This window comes from Centruroides vittatus, unplaced genomic scaffold (assembly GCF_030686945.1).
Source record: "Centruroides vittatus isolate TY-2023 unplaced genomic scaffold, ASM3068694v2 scaffold_520, whole genome shotgun sequence".
NCBI classification, from domain to species: Eukaryota; Metazoa; Arthropoda; class Arachnida; order Scorpiones; family Buthidae; genus Centruroides; species Centruroides vittatus.
Genome location: NW_027122712.1, coordinates 14234 through 41244, shown reverse-complemented (window position 1 = coordinate 41244; position 27011 = coordinate 14234). Strand labels below are relative to the sequence as shown.

The following is a 27011-nucleotide window of genomic DNA, read 5'->3' as shown; positions in this document are numbered from 1 at the left end:
CTGCGCCACGATAGGTAACATTCAACAGGTGAGTGACAAGCGGAGATTTATGGGAGTAGTTGCTTATTATAAACCCCTACTTACTTTTCGGGGAACTCATATCCACCCACTGGTGAGCACTAAAAAAAAGATCGAAAGTGAGAAAAATTCCCACGGCTAGACCGCCCAGGTAGGAGGGAATAGCTCAACAATCCTATAATTTTCATCAGTTCCTGGGTGTCCATTTGCTAGTGACGTGCCACCTAACTTCTTCATCCGGTGTCATTTTGGAGATTTAATTTGACTTCCCGCTACACGTACTTTACTTGGCACTATGTGACGTCACTAGGAGAAGGGGCGGAGTGTGCACGTGCTGCCATGGAGACGGTTGTGTCACGTGACGGAGGTATGTATAGGCCGGCACACGTGGTCGTAGACTCTAGCAATGAGGCGGTGTGTAGCCGTGCTCTTCATCATCATTCTCGCGACAGAATCATCCCTACAGAGGAGATCAAAAGGTAGAGGGAGAGGTTCCAAGTGGTGGTAAGTATTTTTTATTATTATTTACGTATCCCGCCGATATTGCTTCCTGAACGGCGCCGCTTCCCTAAACTGCAGTTAACAGCTCGTTGCCAATCGCCGATTTTTTATAGCGAAACGGGCCTGTTTTGTCCATTGGAGATGCCATAACTTCTAAAACGGCATTATGTTATCGAAAACGGTGGCCTGGACAGTTTTGGCCGACTTCCCTATCTAGCAACTTTTACAGCAGGAAAACATTTAACGCATCTAAACTGCTACGACTTTTATCAGCTGCTGGGTTTAAGTAATGCACAGAAACGGAACCACCAGTATAAGACTATAGCAGCAGATTATTAAGGAGATATAAGTGCACTCATGTTCTTTATAACAATCAAACTCCATTGCCAATACTCATTTATAAACGTATGTCCCGAGTATCGATTTACTTCCATTTATTGTAACTGGAGTGGTTGAAAATAATATCTTGACATAACCTCGCCTAATGAATTAAATATATAACAGGCATATTTTCGTCTACTTACAAATACCTAACCAGGAAAAAACGTATTGTCCTGTAGACCTGATAATTTTCTACATAACTATGCCCATGGAAGAAGGATAATGCCATCGTTTATAATCTGGACACGTAGCATTAGTTCGAACATACAATGAGAGCAAATAGACGGTATCAAATGTTTTATTTTAAATAATAATAAAAAAAGGATAAATATAACTGTTCTAAATATTAAATGGTAGTGATATATATCGTTTCGTAATGCTTTCAGTTTTTCTCTCTTTCGCATAATTCACGAATGAATAAAATTGGAACAGGTCATTTATTAACTTATATTATGCCAATGTCGAAAAAATGATTAGAAATAACCAGATATTAATCAATGATCCGATCTTTAAGGCTGATATTCATTCGAATTTTATCAATCGAAATACCACTGACCAAACTAGATCAGTCTCTTTCACTATAGGACCTATATATAAATCAAACCGATGAAATTCGTTTTATCTTTATATTATTATACATTTAATCGATTAAAAAACATTTTTACTATTGATTAATTTTCCGATAATTTTTTTTTCATTAAGTAACAACCTGTTAATCAACTCAAATACTCTGAAAGATATTAATAATTATATACTGCATTATTATGATTTTGGCCTTTAAAATTATATAAAATAATCAATTAATTTATTTATAAGTGCAATCAGAATCGATTTTCTTTTAGAAGTTTTTACGTTTGATTGATCTATTTGCTTATTATTATAGATTTTCAATTGGATAAATATATACTAACCGATCCGTGATCGACGTCGGATATATTTATGTTAATTTGAGGGATTTTGAACGTGTTTTAATGAATGACAGTTGTAATATACGCGAAAATCTACCTTTTCTTCGTACTCATACTCGATTAATAAGTAAATAATAATAATTTGCGCGAAATAAAATTGTGTAAAAGCTACGAACATTTTTTCCGAAAGGATTTCCTATAAATCTGCACTGTGTAGTACTTTTTAGAGCTACATATAACAGGAAAATTGATAAAAAGTATAGACAAAGATTTGGTGTTAGCATGTGGCAGTCACCTTGAGAAACAACTAGATGGAATAACGACTATAAAACTCATATTTATGGAACTATAATAAAGTTTTGCTCGACCTAATTGTTTTCTATTGTTTAGTATTCAACACATGCTTATAAGTGAGTAGATTTTCTGGTAAAATTTACTCCAGATATCTTGTTCGTAATAAATTTACCGCTGACGGTAGCTATCAACGAAATAAATAGGCCTTAATTAATAAATATTAGTCAGTACTTAAATGAGAAACTTTTGTATATATAATTAGAAAAATTCCCTGATTTTGCTCGGAGGATGGTGTGGGCGTTATGGCAATAAAACCCCTATTATTACTACTACTTTTACCCTATTATGTTTATTACTGTTTTATTGTCTTATTATATACTTTAACTTTAATCAAAAGTTTAAAAAATTTACGAAAGTTCAAATACTATTGTTTATATCATTTGCACGTAATTGCTTTAAATCTTAATCTAAATACGCGTTATTTACCGATTGCTACTGCCGAATTCAACTGAATAAGGATATTGTTTAGGCCTGTTACGTACATTATTTAAATTGATAAATATCATCCATGAAATTTGAATTTTATTTTTAAAAAAAGTAAGATTTTTAAATATTTATTATTATCAAAGATAAAAGAAATGCTCGTGTATAATTTTTTATTGTTTTTAATTAACCTTAAATATCTTTAAAAACAAAAAATATTTAATCATTTAATCAATTTTTAAGAAATCCGAAGCAGACAAGATAAATTAAATTACTTTTGTAAATTAATAATGAAATATTATTGAAAGGTGTCGAGATAATTTCTGTTTTTGACACAGTCCAGACTACCGGTAGCCAGTGTAATATTAGTGATTTTATCTGTTGAAAATAATAGCTGTATATTTTATGTAGGAACATTGTGCACGCAGGACAGCCTACCAACTTGGTAGTGGGTAACCATTATTCCAACTCTATCCGAACCAATGATTATCCTACAATCAACGTACCCCTGAGGAGAAAACAGAGACGATTACTACACACCAATCCCGGTTCACTACTAGCAATAGCCAAAGGTATGAAACTGGCTATAGCCGAATGCAAACAGCAATTTCGTGATCGCAGATGGAATTGTCCCACAACAGACCACATGTTGGGAAAATCAGTCTTTGGGAAAATAGTCCAGAGAGGTGAGTAATAACTGTCTTAATAGTAGGTCTACCCTAATGGAATTTCTTTTTTTTTTTATTTACCACCTAACATCGGAGAATCCGTTACTTTTTTGGGGTGTTACAATTCTCGGTTGCTCTACTTGTTTTAATAACACCTATAGATATTTCAGATTGGTTTTAATGATAAACTATACAAAGATGCTTGGACATCATCTTCGGTTTCGCAGATAAAATATAGACCACGCTTGATTATTTTTTTCTGTTTTTTCAAGCACCCAGGACGGATTTAGGCGGATACGAAGACCCGCGACAAACGAATTTTCATTACTAGAAATTAAAAAAAGAGTGAGAGGATCCATCTCCTAACCAATTATCCCTACGAGACCTTGATGAAGATTAAAGGGATGAAATAGCCAAAAGCTTGTCTGTGACAGAATGATATCGGAAAATAGCATCACGGACTAAGCGTATATCCTGCGGTAGAACACCTGAGATGTAGACAATAAAGTGTCTGGATGCAGTGACATATCCACTTTAGTGCTCGGGGCGAAGACTGTCACTGGTCACTCATGTAATAACAAACACTTTGCCAAGGCTAACTATCTCCGGTGTCAACGTACTAAAGGTCTATCAACAGACAATCACTGACAGGAGATCTCTCCACTGTCACTTAGTCCGATTAGTTTCAATCGAGAACTAACTGGCCTTGACTGATCCTGGTTTAACGCCGGTTCCTAAACTCTCCACTAGTCCTATATCTGAAGAGGAAATCTTGTTGGTGTCATCTTTATCATCATGCTCTGCATCTAATAGATTGTGACAATACAATGATAAAAATCAAATTAACTATTCTTTTCTAAATAGATCCTATTTTTTAACAGGTTGTGGAATCTGTTATGCCATTTAAAAATGATATACAAGCACCGTATTTTATTTTGGAATCGTCTGTTTGCAGCAATTTCCAAAATATCCTTAAAATGGATGCTGTGATCAAACACGAAACTTCCCTTTAAAATACTGCTACAGAAATCTACTGTTTAGGAGAAAGGAAGTTCATTGTTACAGAGATAATCTGCAATATTCGGCTATTAAAAATCAACAAAAATTGGCAATTATTTTAAAAAATTGATGCAAAATTCCAAAAAATGGCATCCGCATTAACATCCGCTGTATTTGTGGATCTTCGCTGAGTTAAAAAACCATACATATAGGCTATATATATGATTATAGTTCAACGGTGATATTAAAACTGCTGACATGTAGAACAGATATATTTAAAGGATAAGAATATTAATTAAAAATAAATGAAAATATCAAAGACGTGAAGCTAGATTTAATTTTAGAATTAGAAAAACTATTGTAGGACGGGTTGGTATTTTGTTCTGGATAAGTTGTTACAGTGTAACAACTTTCTAATCCACAAGAATTACTAATGACTTATTTATTCTACTTAGTAACAATAATATAATTATAAAAAATATTAAATATTTAATGATTATATATCTAAAACTTCGATACAACGTGCTCAACAATAATGAATTAATAAATACAGTAATTTGAACCATGTTATTTTTTGTTAAATAGAAATGGTTTTAATTTATCGAAAGATTATTAATTGATATTTTTAAAACTTTTGAGAATTTGTTTTTTACAGGACCGTCGAGAGAACGGGCCCTTTTTTCCTCTTATTGGGCTCTTTAGCCTTTTCTTTCTTACTTTTTTGAGCAAATGAAATACGTAAAACGTGTTTATTTTATTAACAAAAACAACCTTAAAAATTTTATTTTATGTTACTAAAAATTACATACATTAATTTATAGGGGTAGGAACCACTACGGATCCCTAAGTTCTCTTCGGGCCCGAGGAAAAATCCTCAGCTTCCTCCTCTCGACGGCCCTGTTTATATATGCCACTATTATTAATTTAAAGAGAAATTAAATTTTTCTAAAATTTGTTTCCATTAATGGAGAAATTATTCATAAATTTAACTAAATTGAAAATAAAATAAAAATTAGTAGAGAAATTAATGCAAAAAATAACGATGTAGTTTTCATATTTTAATGAATTTTTAAGATTATGAGTGAGAGAAATTAATATTGCTCCCATTTATCCATCTTACGAGCGACATGAATTTAATATATTGTACTATTTTAATCTAAAAATGATATAACTGAATAACTTACCTTCAAACACATTTCCGAAATGGAGCAAATGTTTATTAATATAGATAAGCTATTAGCAGATTTGCGAGATTTAAGCCTTAATTAAGCAACGTTTAAGCTTAATTTTAATAATCGTAGCATAAAAACTAAATAAGATTTTATAAATCTACGAATTTAATAACGATCTAAGAATGGCAGAAGAACACAGTACATTTTTTTAATTATATTATTTCCGTAGAAGTCTTACGATGGCAAACTATCAAGTGAAAAATCAGTTTGACAGATACCCTATAAATACGTAATAATCTCTGTTTAATAAATTAAATTCTCTCCATACAGGCCCTATTAATGTTCACTAAGGCTTATAAAAAAAGCCAGTCTTGGTACAGCTTATCTGAAATCGTGTACGCGATTCTCGTCTCAAAAAACAATTTTTTAATTACATTGGCATTCTTAAACGTAATGCCTATAGGCCTATTTTAACTTAACTATTTAATTTTACATAATGTAACATTACAAACTTTGCAGTAATAAAACTTTATAGTCCATTGTATGATAAACTAATAGTGCATGTATGCTACGGATTTAAACTTAGGCTAAGCATGTTATAGTTTTTGTCGGGCTGATAAAACTTTTATAACGTTAGCTTATGCTCTTCTATCTATAAGAATAAATTTACATAAAGATAATCTAAAGTTTTTTTTTATTTTGTTTATTTTTTATTAACTGCGAGTTATATGCAGTTAAAGAGGCGTGTGTGTTGTCGAACAGGTGGTCGCATCATGATTGAAAATCGAATCTGTGCATCCTATAACATTATAATAAATTAACTCAACTACTACACAAAAAAACTAGGAATATTCCAATAATCAATTTAAAAAATCCTGAGGTAAATACTCTAAAAACCAGTATAATATATAATTTATTGTCATGAATTTCGAGGTTACCTCTGAAAATATTCACAACGCTTCGTTCTACATATTAAATCAATTTTAAATTATTTAATCATTTATAAATTGTCTAAAAAATAAAATATTAATTAGTACTTAAACCTAAATATTTCATTGAATAATAATAATAATTAATAATAATTTATTCTTTTTTTCCTTAACCTTTATCATCTTGTTAATATAAAATTTATTATTATTACCGTAGGCCTATATAATATAAAGTGATCTCAGTTTATTTTTTATAATTTATGCCATTATTTTATATGTATATAATATAACGTTTAATTGAATAATACATTTACGAAATCAGTTGTTAAGAGAGTAAAATATTCTAAATTCTATTAATTTTCATCCGAATTCTTAATATATATACAGTTATATAGACTTAAACATTGAAGTATTTAAGATATAAATTATACGAATTTCCTCGTTTCGAAACGTTTCGGCTAATATATTTATTTTAGTCTGTTTTATATAATTTACTATATAATATAATGATGTTAATCTTTTAAATTAGCTTATACGATCGTTTATTTGATTTTAATTGCTTGTATTTTCTTTTTATTTTCCTGTATTCTTAAAATTAATACTAAAATTTAATGGCTTCACGATATTATTTATTTTCTAATCGAATTTAATTTTGTGTTTTTATTAAATTCATTAACATTTCTTATTTATTTTAATATCTTTCAGTAGTTTCTTATTACTTAAATAGTAAACATTTTTATTTTTAAAGTTAGCGGTTAGCGTGCTGATCAACAAATAAAGATAATTTATTAATGAATTAATCAATCGATTTAAAATTTTAAAGGTTAATACGATAAGTAATAAGGTTTTATTTAATTTAAGATGAACTTCATACAGGTTTTCAGATAAATGATTCAATCTTTTCGTGGACCAAGCGTGGACCAAGACGAAAAATCGTAAAAGAATGTTTTTCCAATTAATGCTTAATAAAGCAGGAGTTATTTAACGTATAAAGTTAAATTATTCAGCTCACACTGAGTATGACAAACCAATGAAAAGAATGTTATTAGCATACCATGAGAAAATCAGTGTGCTACCCAGGTATCGCATTGATTACTCTATATGTGGCTTCAGCTGCCGAGTGGTGAAGACAAGTACAAAATATGATGCTATGTGGGTGTTCAACAAATAACATCATAAATGAATGCTTGAAGATCTGTTAATGGCACGAATTATGGTAATGAAAAGCAATGGTGGGTTACACGATACCCTTTGATCACGTGAACGTCTAGAAGAAAGAGGCAGCCATCTCGTAAATTATTGTCGGTGGGAGACTGCACCCACCTCAAATGATATACGTACAATGCTAATTATATTATCAGGAGATGATTGGTGGATTCAATTGTGACTCATGCGGTTGCACAGGTAGTCCCAGCCTAATAATAATAATAATAATAATAATTTTTAATTGGATGTACGCATTTTAAAATCCGTAAAGTAATTTTTTTTTAATTCAAAGTGATAGCTAGAAACTCGTGGTTTAATGAATGTCCCCTGTAGAGTCTTCTAAAATTATATTCAATTAAAAATGCTTTTAAAAATAATGATGTTTGGGTAAAAGCAGAATTCTGTGATTAACATAATTAGAGTGTATTTTTAACTGTAAATCTAGTTATAGTTCCTCAAACACCGAGCGAGGTTGTCGTCCCTCTTAAAAGGTTAAATTCGTTTCTAAATAATAACAGATGAAGACGTAAAGATATAAATAACAGTTAGAGTATTGATGTGGTCGTATTTATCACACTTTATCGAAACAGAGCTTCTTCTGGTTTGATGTTACCGCATTCGTTGACGGTATCCATCTTACCCCCGTGGTGTTCGGCAGACATGCGCAGAAAGTCCGCATACCGAGGTATGGGTCACGATTGTTACAGAATGCCGGACTCGTCGTGTTAAAACCTTCGTCTCCGTTAATAATGTAAGGCTTAGGTCATGGCACATTTGTCATCTTGTGTGGTTCAAGGGCGAAGCAGCCGGGAATTGCTCACCCCCGACTGCAACACTTCTCCCTCTAGTGGTCTTCATTCGGACTAATCTCGAGATTCAATAATACTATAGTAGTATGTGTTGTCTTTAACTAACGTATTTTTTTTTTTTTGTTTTTCCTTTCTTTTAATTAGGCTGTCGTGAAACGGCATTCGTCTACGCCCTTACCAGTGCGGGGGTAGCACATTCGGTAGCTAGAGCATGCAGTGAAGGTATAATCGAGACTTGTACATGCGACTATAGAAACAGAGGTCCAAGCGGTACCGACTGGGACTGGGGTGGATGCAGTGACAACATGGAGTTCGGCTACAACTTTGCTCGAATGTTTGTGGACGCTGCCGAGCGGGGTCGTGACCCACGATTTATCATGAACCTTCACAATAACGAAGCTGGAAGAGTAGTAAGTATATAAGAAATAAGCTGCTTCATCTAGAAAATGTGGATGACAGCTCCTCTGCGGGATATCAATTCGGCTAGGTGATCTGTTTGAGTATGTTTTTTTGAAAGTCTTCATCGTCCCTTTCTCAGGGGAACACCCAATAACTCAACATCAGAAAACAATCATAATTAGAAAGAGTCCAAATTCGGTCAAGCATTTTCTTTTCTAAAAGAGCGTGTTAGATTATTATGTATACTTTACAAAAATATAGAAAGAAGTTTTTAAAAAGATAAAATACTCTAGTTAAAATAAAACAGCACGCTCGACAAACCGTAAAGCCAACATTAAGGTTACAGTTAGTAAGTTGTTAATACTAGAAAATAGAGCTATCAGAGTGTCAGTGATGTAGTCTACATCAGTTGGTCGGCTTACAAATTAAATCTACAGAGTACATTATCAGCTCTTCCATCAGGAAACAGGCCACCGAGCATTGGACAGTAATAGATAGTAAGTGCCTCGGGCCACAACGTGTCAAACTGTACAGGATAAAAACAGACGACACAACTCCGAGATAATGTTCACTTTTTCAACACGAAACTTAATTTTCTAGTTTAGTTTGATTTTAACTTCTTTCGTAACAGGTGTATCTTGCTAGAGTAAAAAAAAGAAGAAGAATTAATTAATATTCCGTACATTAAACGTGAAAAAAGAGTGAAAGACAATCAATAAAACATTTTGAAATTATTTTATTTATTCAAACGTAATTTAACTTTCTGCAAATACGTCGTATATCAGTTATCGCCCGCAGATACGTCAGATGTTACTCATGTATTATTGATCGCACGTTTAAACATAAGAAATTTGTAGAATTTATAGCCCTATTATACAAAGTAGCTTCTGAAGTGACTGTAAGCATTACGGAATCCATCTTTTAAACTCTCCATAAGCTTATATATGTTTATTAATAATATTTTTTCTTCCACAGCACGTCTCCACCGACATGAGAAGAGAGTGCAAATGCCACGGTATGTCTGGAAGCTGTACAGTGAAAACGTGTTGGATACGTTTGCCCACTTTCAGAGATATCGGTAACAACTTAAAAGATAGATTCGATGGTGCTTCTCGTGTACTGGTAAATAACCAGGGAAACTACAAGCGAAAATACCGTTTTCATTTAAAGCCATATAATCCCAATCATAAGACACCGTCTGTAAAAGATTTAGTATACATCGAAACATCTCCAGATTTCTGTGTACCAAATCTAAAATTAGGAGTGATAGGCACCAAGAACAGACAGTGCAACGATACTTCTATAGGAGTAGACGGCTGTGATTTAATGTGTTGTGGACGTGGATACAAAACTGACGTTAGAGAAGAGTTCGAAAGGTGCAACTGCACTTTTCACTGGTGCTGTGAAGTCAAATGCAAGATCTGCAAAGTCAAAAAGACACTTCATATTTGTTTATAAGTGATTATTGATTATGTACATAAGGAACAATTTTGCATTTGGTAACTTTAGACGACTTTTTATACCAAAGAAAAAAAAAATACCATTGCAACAATTAAGACTTCTCTCTAAAAGAGAATTTTAGAACTGAAATCATAGATTTTATTGTATATTTTATCGAAATCTGTAAGATACGTCCATATTGTATATATGATTCAAATGTAAATAGACTCAACATGTTGAAATGGAGACTTAATTATTACTATAACAGATAGTATTAAAACTAATATCGTTTCTATATATATGAAAAAGTAACACTAAAAATCTGATTTGCAATATTTAATTTCTCAATTATTATAGCTGGTTGTGAAATTTTTCTGTGACTTATTTAAATGGATTTTATCCTTCTTTTATATATGATTTTAAGAACGTGCAAATGAATAAAAAAATATTTAAATTATGTCCATAATTATATTATTAATGCGATGAATAAAAACGTATTATAATATTTTGTGTCTTTAATAATTTATAAGCAAGCAATTAGATTTGCATGCTCTTATAAAAATCAGTTTAAAAGTCATTAAAAAAGCATCCTTACTTCCTACATTTTTGCAATTCTTCGTTAATAATCTTTTTTAAGAATCTAATTAAAAGATTAAATTGAAAAAAATAAACTACTTTAGTTAAATTTTTTAAAAAAAATGTATCAACTATCAACATTATAATATCTATAAACGAAAAAACAGCATAATCCTCAAGTCACCCTCATATATATAATTACGTACCTTCAAATGGTAAAAGCCTTCTGACCAATTAAAATTCTTTGATTTCACGCAAATGACATTACTTATAAATAAATAGAAAGAAAGAGGAAAAAACTGAAAAGAAAAAAATTGTGCCAGGATTGTCTAGACATGTTAATAATCCCAGTTCGTTTCTTGCATACTAAACAATCATAATAACGTAACAGGGCCTCAAAATGGAGGTGTTACCAAACTAACTTATTTACATACCGAGTAATTGTCTCTGAAATTTTAAAGATATAGAACCTGTTAAAGATATATTAAGCTATCTTAAGAGTTACTTAATAATACCTGGAGAATATACACATACCGATAACACAACTTATCAGTCGAAGAAAAGAATATTTCGCTTTATTATAATTAAACTAAGCGAGCGTATCATTCAAGCTTAACATCAAGCGTAGTATTAAAAAAAATAGCAAATCAGAAATGACTGTTATAAAATAATTGAATCTTTCGTAATTAAAGGAGGAGAAAGCAAGATTGGGAATTAAGTCACCCAACCAGAGAAGAGGATAGAAAAAAAGCGAAAAATCTTCCCACGTCGATAAGGCCTCCCACATGCACAGGTATAATTACAAGCCGTGTTTAAGCTGACGGTCACAAATGAAGACATATGACTGTCTTTGGTACGCCAAGGCAGGAACGATAAATGCTAGTGTGTTGCAGCGCAATCGTCTTGTCGATAGTACATGATAGACGTCGGAACAGGTAAGCCTACGGCCTGACCATGCTGGGTGGTCTGCCTTACACTTCTTCAGGTGTCTACGACGAGGATCTGTAATTAGATTCCACACCTATTTCCTGTCTGCTCTTTTCATTGGTTAACTAATTAGTTGGAGAAAATGATGAACTTTACTATTATGCAATGTCTACTATTCCAAATTCGAGATGAAATATCTTCACTTCTTTTGTATGATATTGCCTATGGCTACTCCAGAAGCGAAAAATACCAAACTTTCTAGTCTGACATATTGTTTTGTGTATTACCCAAAATTATTCATTGTAAATCGTTTTAAATAATTTTGATCACTTGGTTTATTTTTTTCTTATGATTTATTTTCTATTATGTTTGACTATAATTATGAAAATTCCAAAAGACAAATGTTTGTATTATTATCATTTTTTCGTAAAGATTAAAAAAAAGTCGTTTCTAAGTTTTTAGCAAAGTTCATGGACTAGTTAATTAACTGTTGAACAATATAAACTCATGGTTCACATAAGAAATATTTCCAACGTTAAAAAAGGATGCTTCTCACAACTCATTCTCACCTTTAATGATTCTACGTTTTAACCTTAAGTTAATTAAATTTAGTAATTCTTACATCGTTAAAATGTTTTAAATTTAATTTTATATCCTTTTAAAAATGATAAAATGAGGTCAAATTAAAGATTGATGATTTAGCATAATGCGAGTTAAAAAGTGCATTTTACTTTGAAATTTTCAAAATTGACACATTTAATTGCATTACAACTGTCGAAGATTGCTAAAGAATGCCGTAAAGAAAGCTTGAGGCTAGTTAAACGCGGGTCAAAATATAGATAGCGTTATATATCCTAGCAGAAAACGAAAAACAACTCGACAACTACAATCTGAAAATCACTGATATATTCTTCCTTTTGTTTTTCGTAGATAAGAAAATGTGATGAACAAAATGGCGTAGGTAGAATGTTTCTACAAGTTAGCTTATTCGGGACAGTTTAGTATATACGTTAACATGTGGCTTACAGTGAATTTACAAAGAGAAGAAACGCAGAATGGTGTAGCAGAGTGTTACTGATGCTCCGCCCAGCTAGTACAAGACTGCAGTTCGGCTCGGCGCTTTCACATACCCACATCATGCTCGTGTGAGCTAGAGTATGGATATAAAACTACTACTGGTGATTCTTTCAATAGTACAAGTGAGTGGGATCTGGTGGTAAGTAAATTCTCACTTTTATAATTATTAGAAATGATCGAAAATATATCCATTTAAATATAACAGTCAACAACCTTATATCAATGGATATCTCTATAACAAAGTCCAGGGGGTGTTGCTGTATCTTTTACGACAGATGACTGATTTAAGCGTCATTCATGTAGGCGTCCCAATGAGCGTAGTTTCAGCATTTTCGTGTCACGTGATCGGCTTCATTCCCCTTATCCGTCTGGGCCGAAATTTGGAGGTGCTATTTTGACGATTAGTGGTGCTATGCTTTTGCCCTGTGACCCGTTGGAGGTCGTAGACACCTGAAGGATCGAATTTCACAGATCAGGACCCGTGAATTGCTAAGAGAATTGTAGAAACTTTCGTGTTAACACTTTAAGCTTAAATATCATGCGTATCCCCTCGAGATGGGACTGAATTTCTTTAAAATTCGTGTGGTAATGTAATTTTAGTCTTAAGAGCAAATGGATGATCATCGTAAAAACGACTCTGCTAAGTGTGTTAAGGATATAAATTTTAATCTTAATACTTAAGTGACATTTAGATCTAATTGAAGTGTTTGGTTCAGTGATGTTTAAGTATTCGGTCTGAATAGATCTGACTTCAAATCATTTCTAAACACAAAGTGTACGTGATGGTACTCTTTAAACACGATCAATAAAGCATGCCGATGTTTTAACCTGAATTTTAAACCAAGGTTTCAGCTGTACTCTGCGTAACCTTAAACGCTACTTGCTGTAAACCGATACCTCTTTTCTAGTCTGTCTCTAACATATATCACTCTATCTTCTCTACTAAGGTACCTATTTCGGTTGACCTTATAAACTTCATACATCCATTACTCTATCTATCTTATCGTGACAGTTAATTCTTTAAACTTAGTTCTTTTGTGCTTCCTCGATTTATGGGGTAGGCCTATGACTTTCATACCTTGGAATCTGTCTCTGGTACAAATAATCATGTTTTAGGAATTGTTGAAATTATTATTAATATCAGTTGTGTATCAAATGACTGATTTACTGTAAATAGATTGTCAACTTTTTCTTGCCAACGATTTTACAGTGTTCTTTCACCCGTGACTTCATCCTATTAACAGAACTTAAAAAGGCGGTACAAATTAAATAACTGTTATTATATTATTATTAATAATAGATAAATGAATTTTAAAAATATCGTCTATTAGTCATTAAATTTTTACTATTAAAAATCGGTGCAATTAAACTGTTTAAAATTACTTTATTAATTTAAATTTCCTTTTTACTTAAAAGAATACATGGAAAAATTGTTAAATATTATAATGTTTTTAATTACAATTATATGGACTAGTTCGTTAATTTCATAATTATTTAATCGGTGAATTATTCTAAAATGTTACATAGCCTGTAAATTGAATATAAGAATTAACAAATTCCAGTTGTTATTTATGAAATGAATAAAGAAAGATTTTATTTTAAGTATTGTAAGCGTAAATATATGCAAACATATATTTACATATATCCACACTTAAAATATAACAAACCAAAACTATGCACAAAATATATAAATTGTTCAAATTTAGATTATTATTAATTTTAACCTTCATTTAAATTGTTTCGGTCTATTTTTAATACACATATTTTTAAATTTTCAAACATAAAACAATGCAAATGATTGATTAAATAAAAGTAACACTACAACTTTAAACAGGCACATTGCGTAATGGTGAAAATAATTCCACAAATTAAGATCATTAACTAATAATTTTTGTGTAGGCCTATACTTTACAAAGGAGTTAATAAACTCAGAACATAGTCAACGTGTATTAAAATATTATTTTTCCTTTAGGATAAAAAGAAAGAAAATGTTAAGTGCATGACACACTATAGAACAGAACTTTCCTATAAGTGTGATTTGAATACAATGTAAGAAGGACCTATTTATTCTTTAGTATGAATAATTTCGTACTTTACTTAGTTATGAACAACTACATTCGAAATTTATATTTTGACCTAGTTTACACACTGCAGTATATTGTTAGTGTGGGAGATAGATTGAATAGGACAGTGTAAATTATCTGATTATTAAACTAAACACGATTAGATGATGTGTGGGTTTCTATCTAGAATTTAACACTAGACAATTTAAGAAAGGAAACTATATTAAATATCTATATTCTGTAGGCCTACTTCTTTTATAATAACGATATTATAAATAATAATGATGAAAAGCGTTATTTTAAATGTTTTGTAAGCCTATTTGTCATGCATTTTTTTATGAATTAAAATTTAATTTTTACTCTGTATCGCTGATTTTTACTACATTGTAGGACTAATTTTTCCATGCGTTTAATAAAACAATACACGATTAAAACAAAATGGATTTAGTTACGAACTTTCAATGGTTGAAGGCTGTTTTTTCAGTAGGCCTATAATATTTTTAAAAAGGAGATTTGATTGTAATATGATTTATGACAAGCAATGCAAGTAATAGCATCCGTTTGGCCATTTATCATCGTCATAAATACCATATTACCTCTAATTTTCCGTTAACAGTAATAGTTGTCATTTTGCTCCTTTCCATCCCGTCATCGTTGAGATTCACTATTTTTAAACTATTAATATATCCTTCCGTCTTTTATATGCACTTACTTCACATCTGCCTCCTTTAAACAACTACTTTCCTTCACTCATCCTCATCTGGAACCTTTCCATTAAAACTAATAAAAAAGAAAAAAAATACTGAAAAATTAACTCAAAAGATGATTATAACCATACATTCAAATTAATAAAATTCTATAAATTTATCAATCTCGATATATTTTTAGAAAAGGGATAAATCACGTAATTCGGATCTTACATTAAAAAATTCAGTCTCCAGGGATGTTTTATAATAAGATTTCTGGAAACTTTAATGCTTTAAGCAATCGATAGTGGTGCAGTTTACTTCATTTAGAATAAACAGAAGTGAAGAAATAATAAAAACTGTGTTATGTAAGCATACTTCATGTTGCTTTTAACAACAGTTACAAAACATTTAAAATATAGCCTATATGATACTATCAAATTTAAATATATATATATAAAATTTATTTTAATGTGATTTCATAATCCATTTAAATAACTGTTTTTAGTTCTTTTTGTTAAAGTTTATTTAAAAATATATATATATATAAAACAATGACGTTCGTCAACAGATACGATAGCTTTAATTCCAATTTTCAATTTATCATTTCATTTATTAAAATTTTAAACACGTGTTTTAGTGCTATTAAACTTGAATATATTAAGTATATTTTTTATTTAATATTTTAAAATTAAATCAAGATAAGGGAACAGAAATAACAACAAGATTTATAATAGACAAGAGAGAGTGAGTCAGGTACGAAGCTATTTGTAAGTCTATTCATATCTGATTTAAGTTGTAAACCGTTCCTTCGATTGAGATAAAAATCAAAACATCTGTGTGTTGCACAAGTACACGACACGTGTTAATTTTTTAGTATATATGTTTTTCTACGGCTCACTAAACATAGATCGTACCAGACGTTTGTCAAAGTTTAAATGCATTCAAAATTTATTTGATGGTTTCCTATGAATTTTACTAGATTGATACCTCAATTGATCTTATTTAAAAACACAAAATGTTGATAACTATTGCATATTATGGTGTCTACATTACTATACATTACAAAATTGCAGACTAAACTAAATTAGAAACAATTTTGTTTTCATAAATAAACAAAATGTTGCAGTGGCGTCAGTGAGGCACGGATTATAAGACACGAAATCCTACTGTATAAACAATAATATATTATTAAGTAGTCTATATTTAAAAAAGAGCTTTACGATCAAAACTACATTTGTAGATGGTGACATTGTTCTTTTATCTGATCGTATAATTGACTAAATAATTCACAGGATAAGCTATATCTGAGATAAAACATTTCGAATATTCTTTTATCGTCGGATGAAATTTAATTGAAGTCGTGTTTTGCTTTCCTGCTGTGCATTTTATCTATAAACGTCACAAATCAGTCTTTATCTTAAAATACTTTACAACATTGTATCTTTTTTTGTTTTAGTTACGCCTTTGCTAACTCTCTGTTTACAATGGGCTTAAGACGGGTTTATAATACATATAGAATAATACAAATAAGATAAAATATAATATATATAGCCTATACCATAATAGAATCAAAATACTTGTAAATCTTTAACTAAAACTTATGATCAAGACTTGTAATTTAAAATTTCGTATAGTTTATTTGCTTGTTTAGTTTTCTTTGGAAATTTTATCACATATCATAAGCATGTCATGCTAATTTGCTTGATATAAAAATGATGTCTAATTAAGTCAAAATGGAAAAACAATAAAAAAAATGATCCATTTAAATATGTCTGATTTGACAGATGGTTGCAATCTGTCTTTCTGGACAGAAGTGAAGATTATTTACAAAGTGCGGAACGGCGGCTGTATATCATCAACCGACTCCATCGAACAGCAGTAAGCCACGTGACTTTTAAGTCTAAACTTGAATGTAAACAGTTGTTAGGCAGCAGGTGTTTGATGAGTTATAAAACTCCGAATGACTTCGCTGAAAGGTGACGAAGCAGTCTTGGCAGTAGAAACGATAGAAACCACAGCCATCATTTGTTTATACCCGTAAACAATTAAAAACATACGCATTAAAGTGTATGGTAGAGTGCAGATAGAAGTTTCCTGTCATTTTGAATTATAGTTTCATAATATAATCTCAATACTCAGATATTAATGCAGCTTTTTAAACTTGAAGCGATCTTTTTCTTCCGTCTAGGACCATGGGACGACAACTGCTACTTGTAGATCCGTCAAGAATTTGCCGTAAAACAAGACGACTCAGAGGTAAACAGGTGCATATCTGTCAAAAAGAACCAGATGTGATTAGAGCAATAGGTAGAGGAGCGCAGATAGGGATAAGAGAATGCCAGTATCAGTTCCGTAGTAGAAGATGGAATTGCAGTACTGAGAGACGTTCTTTGAAAAAAGTATTAACTAAAGGTGAGAAGAATTTCCTTTAGAAAAATTCACGATTTATGAAAAACTGAAATTTATTGATCGTTAATGTTTAGATACGAGAGAGACTGGATTTTTAAATGCAATCAGTGCAGCCGGCGTTTCTTACGGAATAACTCAAGCCTGTAGTTTAGGTCATTTAGAAGATTGTTCCTGCGATTATACGACGCCTTCTCCATATCCTCAGGAAGACTGGAAATGGGGAGGTTGTAGCGATAATGTGCGTTACGGATGCAAAAAGTCTAAAGAGTTTATGGACGATAGATTTAGAAAGAGAAGTGACATTAAGACACTAATGCTTAGACACAACTACAAAGCTGGACGATTGGTAAGTTGTTGATTAATATTACGCTTAATTAGGCCTATATAAAATTAGGAATATCTGGCAACATGATGCAATATTTTGCGATGGAGATGCATATAATATTTTCGTAACGATGTAATCATTTTCATTGCTAGAGTATAAAGAATCACATGAGGAGAGCCTGCAAATGTCACGGTATGTCCGGATCGTGTACTATGAGATCGTGTTGGAAAAAACTACCGACATTCCGTGACGTAGGCAATCATCTTAAGAAAAAATTCGATGGTGCTGTTAAGGTAATGGCTGGAAACGACGGTAAAAGTTTTATACCAGAAGGTGCTACTATAAAACCACCGGAGCGAGAGGATATAGTTTATTCAGAAATATCGCCTAACTTTTGTGAATTTAATTTAAACACAGGTTCTTTAGGGACAAGAGCAAGAATATGCAATGGGACATCAAAGGGGGAAGACGGTTGTGAACTTTTATGTTGTGGACGAGGATATAACACGCTTAGAAGAACGGAAAAACAAGCGTGCCAATGCCGTTTTCAATGGTGTTGTGATGTCATGTGCAAAACTTGTGTGATAAAAAAGAGTACAAGTAGATGCCTTTGATAGATCTTTTAAACTGCGATTTGTTATATTAGTCGCAAAACCCATCGAATCTCTACGGCTGCTTAACAAAATTGGTTGTGACTTTCAAGGTGATGTTGATTTTTAAAAGATCTCAGATTTCTATTAATTTGTGATTGTTTAGGCTTATTACTTCACATTTAAAATGATCAGATATTGATTTCAAAGTAAATATTAACTTATATATTATTAATGTCATCACGCGCTTATTACACAAGTAAAATATATCAGCATAAATTCGATTTTAGTACTTATCACGGCAATTTATTGTGAATATATTTTGTGAAAGTGTATAAGATTAATCTTACCAGCAGAACGTTCATTTGTAATTGCCATTTTACAAAAGAAAAAAATGTTTTTTTTTTTGTAAATATATATAAATATATTTTCATGCCATTTCTATGCGTTTTTTTAAGAATGAATTTTAGAACAAAATTCTCTATATTAGTCAACATAATCGCATTCAAACTTTTTTACGCTCAAACTAAGTATATATAATCTAACGAATATCTTACTGTAATCGACGTTATATAAAGATATTTAATTAATATGTTAAGCGCAACATATTGATTTACGACCTGATGTGATAGTTTGTCGCTAGTTATGTTTCTTGTCATTTTCTTTATTGCCTTGACCTTACTGCGACATTTGTCAGCCAACAAGACCATGTCAGATCTCGGTTGACATTCATAACTGTTACATGTCAGTCTGGTGAATTTCCATTAACCCACTTCAACAAATCGTTAAATTACGATTCGGACACACAACCTTATACAAAAGACAGTTTTACGTTCGTTTTAAATAAATAATTTGTTCCAAACATAACAAGTCATTTGGCACGTTTAATGTTAAAAATAACTTAAACTTCGTAAAGAAAATTGATTTTATATTATTTTATAATCAAGTAGATTCTATAAATTTTTGAAATACATTTTAAAAATAAATAATTGAGACTATAATGCCTAACTTACTACACGAAGTTTAAGCTTATGACCTAACTTGTATCTACTAAATATTTATTAAAATTTATTTGAAAGTTCAGTTAATATAAATATAAATTTTTAAACGGTTTTTTCAAAATTTATACACTTAAGCTCTCTTGAAAACACTAAATTTATTTCAATAGAGCTATTATCTCTTTTTGAAATGTTCATACATTTAACTATATAACTACGAACAAATAGGCCTATCTTCTAAAATCAAATTTACAGGTTATACAAATTTTTTCTACTTGTATTTTACAGAATTATCTTTGTACATAAAAAATAGCGGTTTAGATAAACTAACGAGGTAAGCTTATTTCAAAAATTTTCCGATATATTTCAAATTATTTAAAAATTTTGAATTACCTACCAACTTTTCCCTTCTTTCTTCTGTTTTTTAATCAATTCAATAGATACTAAATAGTAAAATGTCGTAAATAGTATTTTCACAGTTTTACTTGATAAAATAATAATTTTTAAATATTTCCTTATTTAATTTTCTCCAAACAATAAGCATCTTGAAGTTTTAGAAGTATTTTTTTTTTCACTCAGAGCAACAATAATAAATAAATACACCTAAGAAGTAGTATATAATATATTATTATTATTACTATATTATTTATATTTTTTAAATATTTTTTATAAGTATGATAATACTAATCATATAGGCCTACGTACTGTACAATAAATATTTTTGTCTCTTAAGTGAATTTTTATATTAGGTTTATGCAAAATTATTTCAAGTTATAAATTTATAGGCCAATATTTAAGTCAACTCTCAAATTTTGTTTTAAAAATAGCAAAAATATTTAAGATTTACAATAAAGATTTATTTTCATTATTAAATTCATTAGTTTTACCAGACAAAATGTTAAATATATATTTGATAGTGAAATTATTGTATTTTATATAACTGTTATATGAAAAATAATGAAACGGAAAGGTAATTTTAAGCGACATTTTGCTTCATTCGCATCGCATTATTAAATACAATAAAAAGGGTTTAGAAAATATGATTTGATTTGAAAAATCTAATATTGTTCTAAACAAAAAAATATCAACTGTATTAATACGCCAACATTTAATTAATTTCTTTTGACATTTAACAACTTAATGCGGTAACTTCAATTACTCTTTAAATATTATGACGTGCAATTGTAAGAAATCATTAAGTATACGATTAATACAGTACAATAAATCTATAAATATTCGTAGTATAATGATTTTCAGCCGAAGATTGGACAGAAATCTGCTGGTATATAAACAACGATAAAAGGATTGCATTAGTAAAACTTAAAAGGTGTAGCGCATATTATTAAAACGAAATATATTAAGTATGTTTAATATATTTTATTATAAATAAACACTTTTTAATTTTGTATTAGATAAACCACATACGTTGTATTTTTAATCTAATTGAAAATTAAATTATAATATCCTATGAACTGGAGACAAGATATAGTGAAAAATTACTAATATAGTATTTTAAATTTTGTATTGATATCCGAAAAATTTATAATTTCCTCTTCAACTCAAACATAAAAAATTTACATACGTTAACTCTTAGAACCTTATTAACATTAACATTTTGTGATTCTGCGCTGTGAGCGCTAGCATAAGTCCTCCAATATATTTCACAGAAACTTCCATCGATGCCTCTGATTGGTCAATATTAAATCCTTAGCATCTATTACATTTCAACGAATATACATTTCGAATTTTATGTAATTTAAAGATAAAATGTCGGGGAAAAAACAAATTTTACGCTTGATTATCACTTCGGAGAAAAGAAGTCAACAGTCAACTATAAAATCTTATTTTTCCGACGCTTGTATGTTAAATCCTAACATAACAATAAAAATATTTAAATATTATCACTACTGTCGCATCTATATTAATTAGATTCGATATCTGTTTATTAAATAAATTATATAACAATTTTAAATAATCCTTAATAGATTTCTTTTTTGTTTAAAGGTAAAAAAAAAACTTTAATAGAACCATTTTTCCCCCGCAAACACTTGCTAAAAGTTATAAATAGAATTAAAGGCGCTATCCATTACACGAATAGATTATTTGAGATAAAGAGATACAAAATATCGACGGTTGCAAGAAATAAACTGATACGTCGGCAAAAATATAAAAGAAAAATACCGGTATTAACATCGCAGATTAATAACAATGTGATTGAGAGCGTTATTAAAAAGCGAAATCGGTAAATGAATGAAGTGAAATATAATTGTGCTATTTAAAAATTATATTGGAAAATTTTTATTTTTATCCATCATCCGGAGATGATTCTGTATTCAGAGATTTTTGTATTTCTGAGTATATATTTTATACATAATTTACTTGATGCAAAATACAAACCTTGTTTAAAATCAATCCTAATTCTAAATCAATAAAATTAAAGAATAAATTCACATTCAAGTAATAATAATTTATAATGCTATGTATTTAAATGTGAAATTATTTAACTAAAAATATTTTTATAGTAAAACCCGTCGATATTAATAATTTTTATCATAACGAATAGTAAAATGTAACGAATAAACTCTATTAATATATTTTAAAATTTATTGCATGTTCATTACACTCGTATGTTCCTGAAATAAGCTTTTGTTTCTTTTCGTAAAAATTTAATATTATTTTTTTTTTATCCCATATTTGCAGAAGCCATTAAATTAACTCTATTAAACAGACATAAATTGCTCTTTCTTAAATTAAAAAGTAAAACTTTTTCATTTCTATACTTATTCCAGCGTATCCAATGCAAATACAATACTAAATAATAAAGATTATTATATACAGTAGTCGAATAATATAAAATAAAATATAATTACAGATCATCAAGCTTCTGTTATATAAAATAATAAATCATACCATTCATAAGAACAATATTACACATTCTTATTCAAGGGCATTATTAAATATAATTATTAATGTTATATATAATTTATAACATTGTATAGTCCCATATATAATTAGTAACATGTGTGCTTAAAGTCTAGCATACAGGAACAAAAATTAATGATTATAGTAACTTAAAAAATACTTATAAAAATCTCCTTATAGAATTTTTCTTTATTTTGACATATCAATATGTTATCTTTTATTATTTCACCATGAATTAAAAACATTTTTCGTTTTCAGACATAAATAACTTATTAAAAAAAATAATTTATAATGAATTATTTAAAACTATTATATTATAATTTTTTGAATGGATTTCTTTTATATAAAAACATGAAATTTTCATGAATATAAATATCAATAGATCTGTTCAAATTTAAATTTAATTTAGATTCACATCAATTGTTTTCAAATAATTAAAGTAATTTTTAAGCTGCTGTAAATAAATAAATAAAAAAGTTAATGTTTTCTCTAACAGTTTCTTGGATATTTATAGCCATATTAATCATCCTGTAAAATAATCATTATAAGATAACATTTTGCGTATAAAGCTAAGAAGAGACCTACATAGACCATACATTGTGATTATATTAAATGGTCTGGGATATATATTTTATTTTAGGAATTACTAAACTTAGAATTAAAATAGGCTACTGTATATACGCTTAACTTACATAAAAAGTATCACGGTAAATTTATGTTAAAATATTTTAAATTAGTTTTATTCTAAAATATAATTATTAATATATATATATATATATATATAGCCTATATAATTAATTTTAAATAAGCAAGTACATTTATCATCTGATTATCAACTGAAAGAAATTTTATCGTAAAATAATTTTTATAAAGACGTAATAAATAATTATCACATTGAAATGGCCTATAAAGCATTTTTTTTAAAAAACATATGAGCTTAATATCCTTGGAACGTAAATAATATCTATTGCCAATTTAAATTTAGACTCCGTCTATTTCTTCAAATAATTGTAGGTAATAAAAGTAATAAAAATCTTAAGAAACTAGAAATAACAACACGATAAAATTATCCATAATAGAGGAAGTTGTGCTTTAAAAAAATGACATTTTTTCTTTTTATAATTTGTTACCTCTTTCTCACGATTTCCAGGCGAGAAGTATCGAGACAGATGTGATATTTTGGATATAAAATAGTGTGACGTGTTCTATCAATGATTTTTTTTCTTCTTATTCGTCTGCTAGGACCTGAAATTATATTGAAACTTTACGTCGATATTACACATTTTTGAGTCTTTGTCCCGAAGGAGAACGTGATGTCATACCCTGTTATTATGTCAACCTTTCCCACAACATAGCCTCATAGCAGCTCATTCCAATAATTGAATAATCTATATCAGTGAAGATATCCGTTTTTAACTGTGAGAAAATTAAATACGAAAGCCTTATATTGTAAAATAACAAGATTTTTATATTAAAAAAAAAAAAAATCTAGCTTCGTCTAACTTTTAAATAACTTCGCGCTGATTGGTTAATTTAAATTTTTAAAAATCGAATTAACGACATTTATATTCTAAAATGAAATTTATATCATTTACGTATAGCATAAATATCACAATTAAATTATATTAGTTTATTTAAAGTTGTATTAATATTAATATAATATTTATGGCATTAATAATAAATGCTATTAAACTATGCATTCATTTTATCATATATCTCGAGATATTTATTGCATATTTTATAATTAATTAAAATTGCAATACATAAATAAAATTAATATGAAGCAATTTAATTATTGTCCAGAAAAGGCAGATTTATGTACTTTAATTAGATAATTAATTATTTCGTAACTTCAATTTTGTAAGAGGTGAATTGAATTCTAATTTATATATCATTTTTATAAAAAGAGAGCGATCGCAATTCCGTAAAATAATAAAATAAATTAAAAATTAAGCATTAGTAAAATTATATTATTAAATTTAAACTAATTCTGAATTTTATTAAATGAAAAACGATTAAAACGTATAAGTTTATAAATGTCTTAATTCAAATTTAGGAAAATTTTAACGAGATGGCGCCATCTGTCGGATAAAAATAGAACTTCAATTAATGTTCTTACTTTATTTAAATTTATTCCGAAATCTCAAAAATATAATAATTTCAGAAAATTAAAAATAAAATATTCTCGATATTAAATCAGTTATAATAATTATATTGCATTGTTTTATAGCAGCGGGATATTAAAATTGCATAATAGCATAGCGAAGGTCTCGGGGTAAAGGTATTTAAAAGTTTGTTTCTTAAACAAATTTTTATTTTTAATAATGACCAGTACTAAAAAAATAGGATTTTCATCTAAACTTTTGACAATTGAACTGCATGTGAACATTCCTGTCAATATATATAATAAACCTGTATATGGAATGAAGACAATGTTCAATACCTTTAAAACGGTAAGATATGTTAAATGTTATATTTATAAAATTAATGTTGAGTATTGTATTTCTTAATTTATGCCCATCAGTGGCCGAGTGGATAAAACTACTAAATACTGGTAGTCAGTCGCGGGTTTGAACCTCAACAGTGAGTTTCCACGTGGAGTTTTCCGGGTTTTCTTCACCTGCAACACCTAAATAGGGCTCAGTTTTCTCATAGAAACTCTTCCGGGAGGCATCCTCATTGGTAGATCACCCACGTGTTGCGTTGCCGTGTCTCATCAAACCAAACTATTTCTTAATTTAAACATTAAAATCAAGAAACAAACCGGAAATAAGACAATTAAATTAAATTAACACAAAGATACTAACAGAAGTATAATGTAAAAAGAACAACTATTTATTTATTATATCACACGTTTAAATTTTGATGAAATAAATTTTAAAAAATGCATTTATTAATTTTTAAATTCTGTAGAAAGACAGGAATAATAAATGCTCTCATCATCTTTTTCTGCGATATCTTCGGGAGCCATCAGAAGAATATGTAATATCACTAGCTAAATTCGAATTAAATTGTCATTAATTAACATTACATTTATATATAAGGATATGTTATATAATATTATGCTTACTAGAACAAATATAAATAAAAAAGTAGAAAATTTAAGATAGAATAAATGTCTGTCTTTCAAAAATACAGCAACTTTGATGTTTTCGTTCCGGCCAGTTCGCTTCACATGACAACTGTCCATTAGGAGTGTTAAATTCTTTTCATATTTATCTACATCCAATTCAATTTCAAATCCTAACATAAGTTTGAATTGATTGAAGAGACTTCGAAAAGCATTTTGTGTTCCATTTATAATAGGTGACATTTTGTTTTTCCATATTTCCAAGAGAATTTCTTTTGTTATTTCTAAGAAATTTTTCTTTTTCATTTTTGGACAGAAGCATTCCATCGCTGGTGTTGCGCACATAGAATTAAAATCAAATAATTTTTTATACCAAGGGTCACCTGTAAGCCAACTAGGTCTGATCACCTTCAAACCCTTTGGGGTACACACAATGTTAGGAAAGTAAACATTTAACTTTCTTCATTATGTATTTTGCATAAAATTTAGTTCTTATTTTAATTTTTTGCGCAAGATTTCTGCAGTTTACGACTTTATTTAAATATTTGTAACCGCGTGTATTTATGAGACATTTCCGAAAACTTTCTAGAAATGAAAATGATATTTGAAATCGCAAAATATTAATATTTTGTTATACATTTTAAATTTTCTTACCTAAATCAACTGTGAAAATAATTAACAGAATTGCAATTAGATAACAGAAGACTAAGATTTTCTTCATTTTCTGAAACAATACAAATTTTTATTCCTACCTCAACAATTTTTAAGAATTTATATCGTATAATTGTTGTAATTTACGGTATTAGAACCTTATCGTGAAAATATATAATAGACTACGTAAGATTCTGTATATTTTCATGAAACTAAAAATATTTTCATTATTACTCTAAATAATTAAAAATCAATAATTGATTATTACGTTTAAATGTGTGAATTTTACAGCATTATTAGCGAGGTTGAGGCCGAAGTTTTAAACGCGAAAACGTGTACGTCGGACGTTCGGCGCCGCTTTCCTGTAAGCCTAGAAGTTTGACAATGGCGTTTGGAATGTCGAGCGTGATTCCACAGACTTTCCAAATGCCATTGTCAAACTTCTATGCTTACAGGAAAGCGGCGCCGCACATCCGACGTACACGTTTTCGCGTTTAAAACTTCGGC

The 27011-nt window shown here is 29.5% G+C and overlaps 2 protein-coding genes and 2 long non-coding RNA genes across 5 annotated transcripts; 2 read left to right on the top strand and 2 right to left on the bottom strand.

The window, feature by feature from the left end:
- Window positions 1-365: 365 nt before the first annotated feature.
- On the top strand, window positions 366-10660 carry wg (wingless). Its single transcript, XM_067287515.1, has 4 exons — window positions 366-522; window positions 2997-3271; window positions 8513-8778; window positions 9743-10660. The coding sequence occupies exons 1-4, from the start codon at window positions 425-427 to the stop codon at window positions 10223-10225; spliced, it is 1122 nt and encodes a 373-aa protein (XP_067143616.1). The 5' UTR covers window positions 366-424; the 3' UTR covers window positions 10226-10660.
- Window positions 10661-12650: 1990 nt separating this feature from the next.
- Window positions 12651-19301, top strand: LOC136989402 (protein Wnt-6-like). 2 transcript variants are annotated; one of them, XM_067287523.1, is made up of 4 exons: window positions 12651-12926; window positions 17728-17951; window positions 18023-18294; window positions 18426-19301. In XM_067287523.1, the coding sequence occupies exons 1-4, from the start codon at window positions 12868-12870 to the stop codon at window positions 18885-18887; spliced, it is 1017 nt and encodes a 338-aa protein (XP_067143624.1). In that variant the 5' UTR covers window positions 12651-12867; the 3' UTR covers window positions 18888-19301. The 2 variants fall into 2 exon arrangements, with proteins under 2 accessions (XP_067143624.1, XP_067143625.1); XM_067287524.1 differs by lacking the exon at window positions 12651-12926 and adding an exon at window positions 17438-17606.
- A 4417-nt stretch (window positions 19302-23718) lies between these two features.
- On the bottom strand, window positions 23719-24150 carry LOC136989396 (uncharacterized). The gene is made up of 3 exons (XR_010882913.1): window positions 24106-24150; window positions 23914-24028; window positions 23719-23826 (listed from the first exon to the last, which is right to left on the bottom strand). It is a non-coding gene; the product is annotated as an uncharacterized lncRNA (long non-coding RNA).
- Window positions 24151-25637: 1487 nt separating this feature from the next.
- LOC136989398 (uncharacterized) lies at window positions 25638-26765 on the bottom strand. Its single transcript, XR_010882914.1, has 3 exons — window positions 26508-26765; window positions 25854-26438; window positions 25638-25778 (listed from the first exon to the last, which is right to left on the bottom strand). It is a non-coding gene; the product is annotated as an uncharacterized lncRNA (long non-coding RNA).
- Window positions 26766-27011: the final 246 nt, after the last annotated feature.

What these genes read in the sequence shown, in the direction of transcription:
- wg (XM_067287515.1), top strand. Translation starts at nt 425, where the DNA reads ATGAGGCGGTGTGTAGCCGTGCTCTTCATCATCATTCTCGCGACAGAA. An exon ending in TGGGAAAATAGTCCAGAGAG is followed by an intron (nt 3,272 to 8,512) that starts GTGAGTAATAAC and finishes TCTTTTAATTAG; the next exon opens with GCTGTCGTGAAACGGCATTC. An exon ending in ATAACGAAGCTGGAAGAGTA is followed by an intron (nt 8,779 to 9,742) that starts GTAAGTATATAA and finishes TTTCTTCCACAG; the next exon opens with CACGTCTCCACCGACATGAG.
- LOC136989402 (XM_067287523.1), top strand. Translation starts at nt 12,868, where the DNA reads ATGGATATAAAACTACTACTGGTGATTCTTTCAATAGTACAAGTGAGT. An exon ending in CAAGTGAGTGGGATCTGGTG is followed by an intron (nt 12,927 to 17,727) that starts GTAAGTAAATTC and finishes TCTTCCGTCTAG; the next exon opens with GACCATGGGACGACAACTGC. An exon ending in GAAAAAAGTATTAACTAAAG is followed by an intron (nt 17,952 to 18,022) that starts GTGAGAAGAATT and finishes GTTAATGTTTAG; the next exon opens with ATACGAGAGAGACTGGATTT.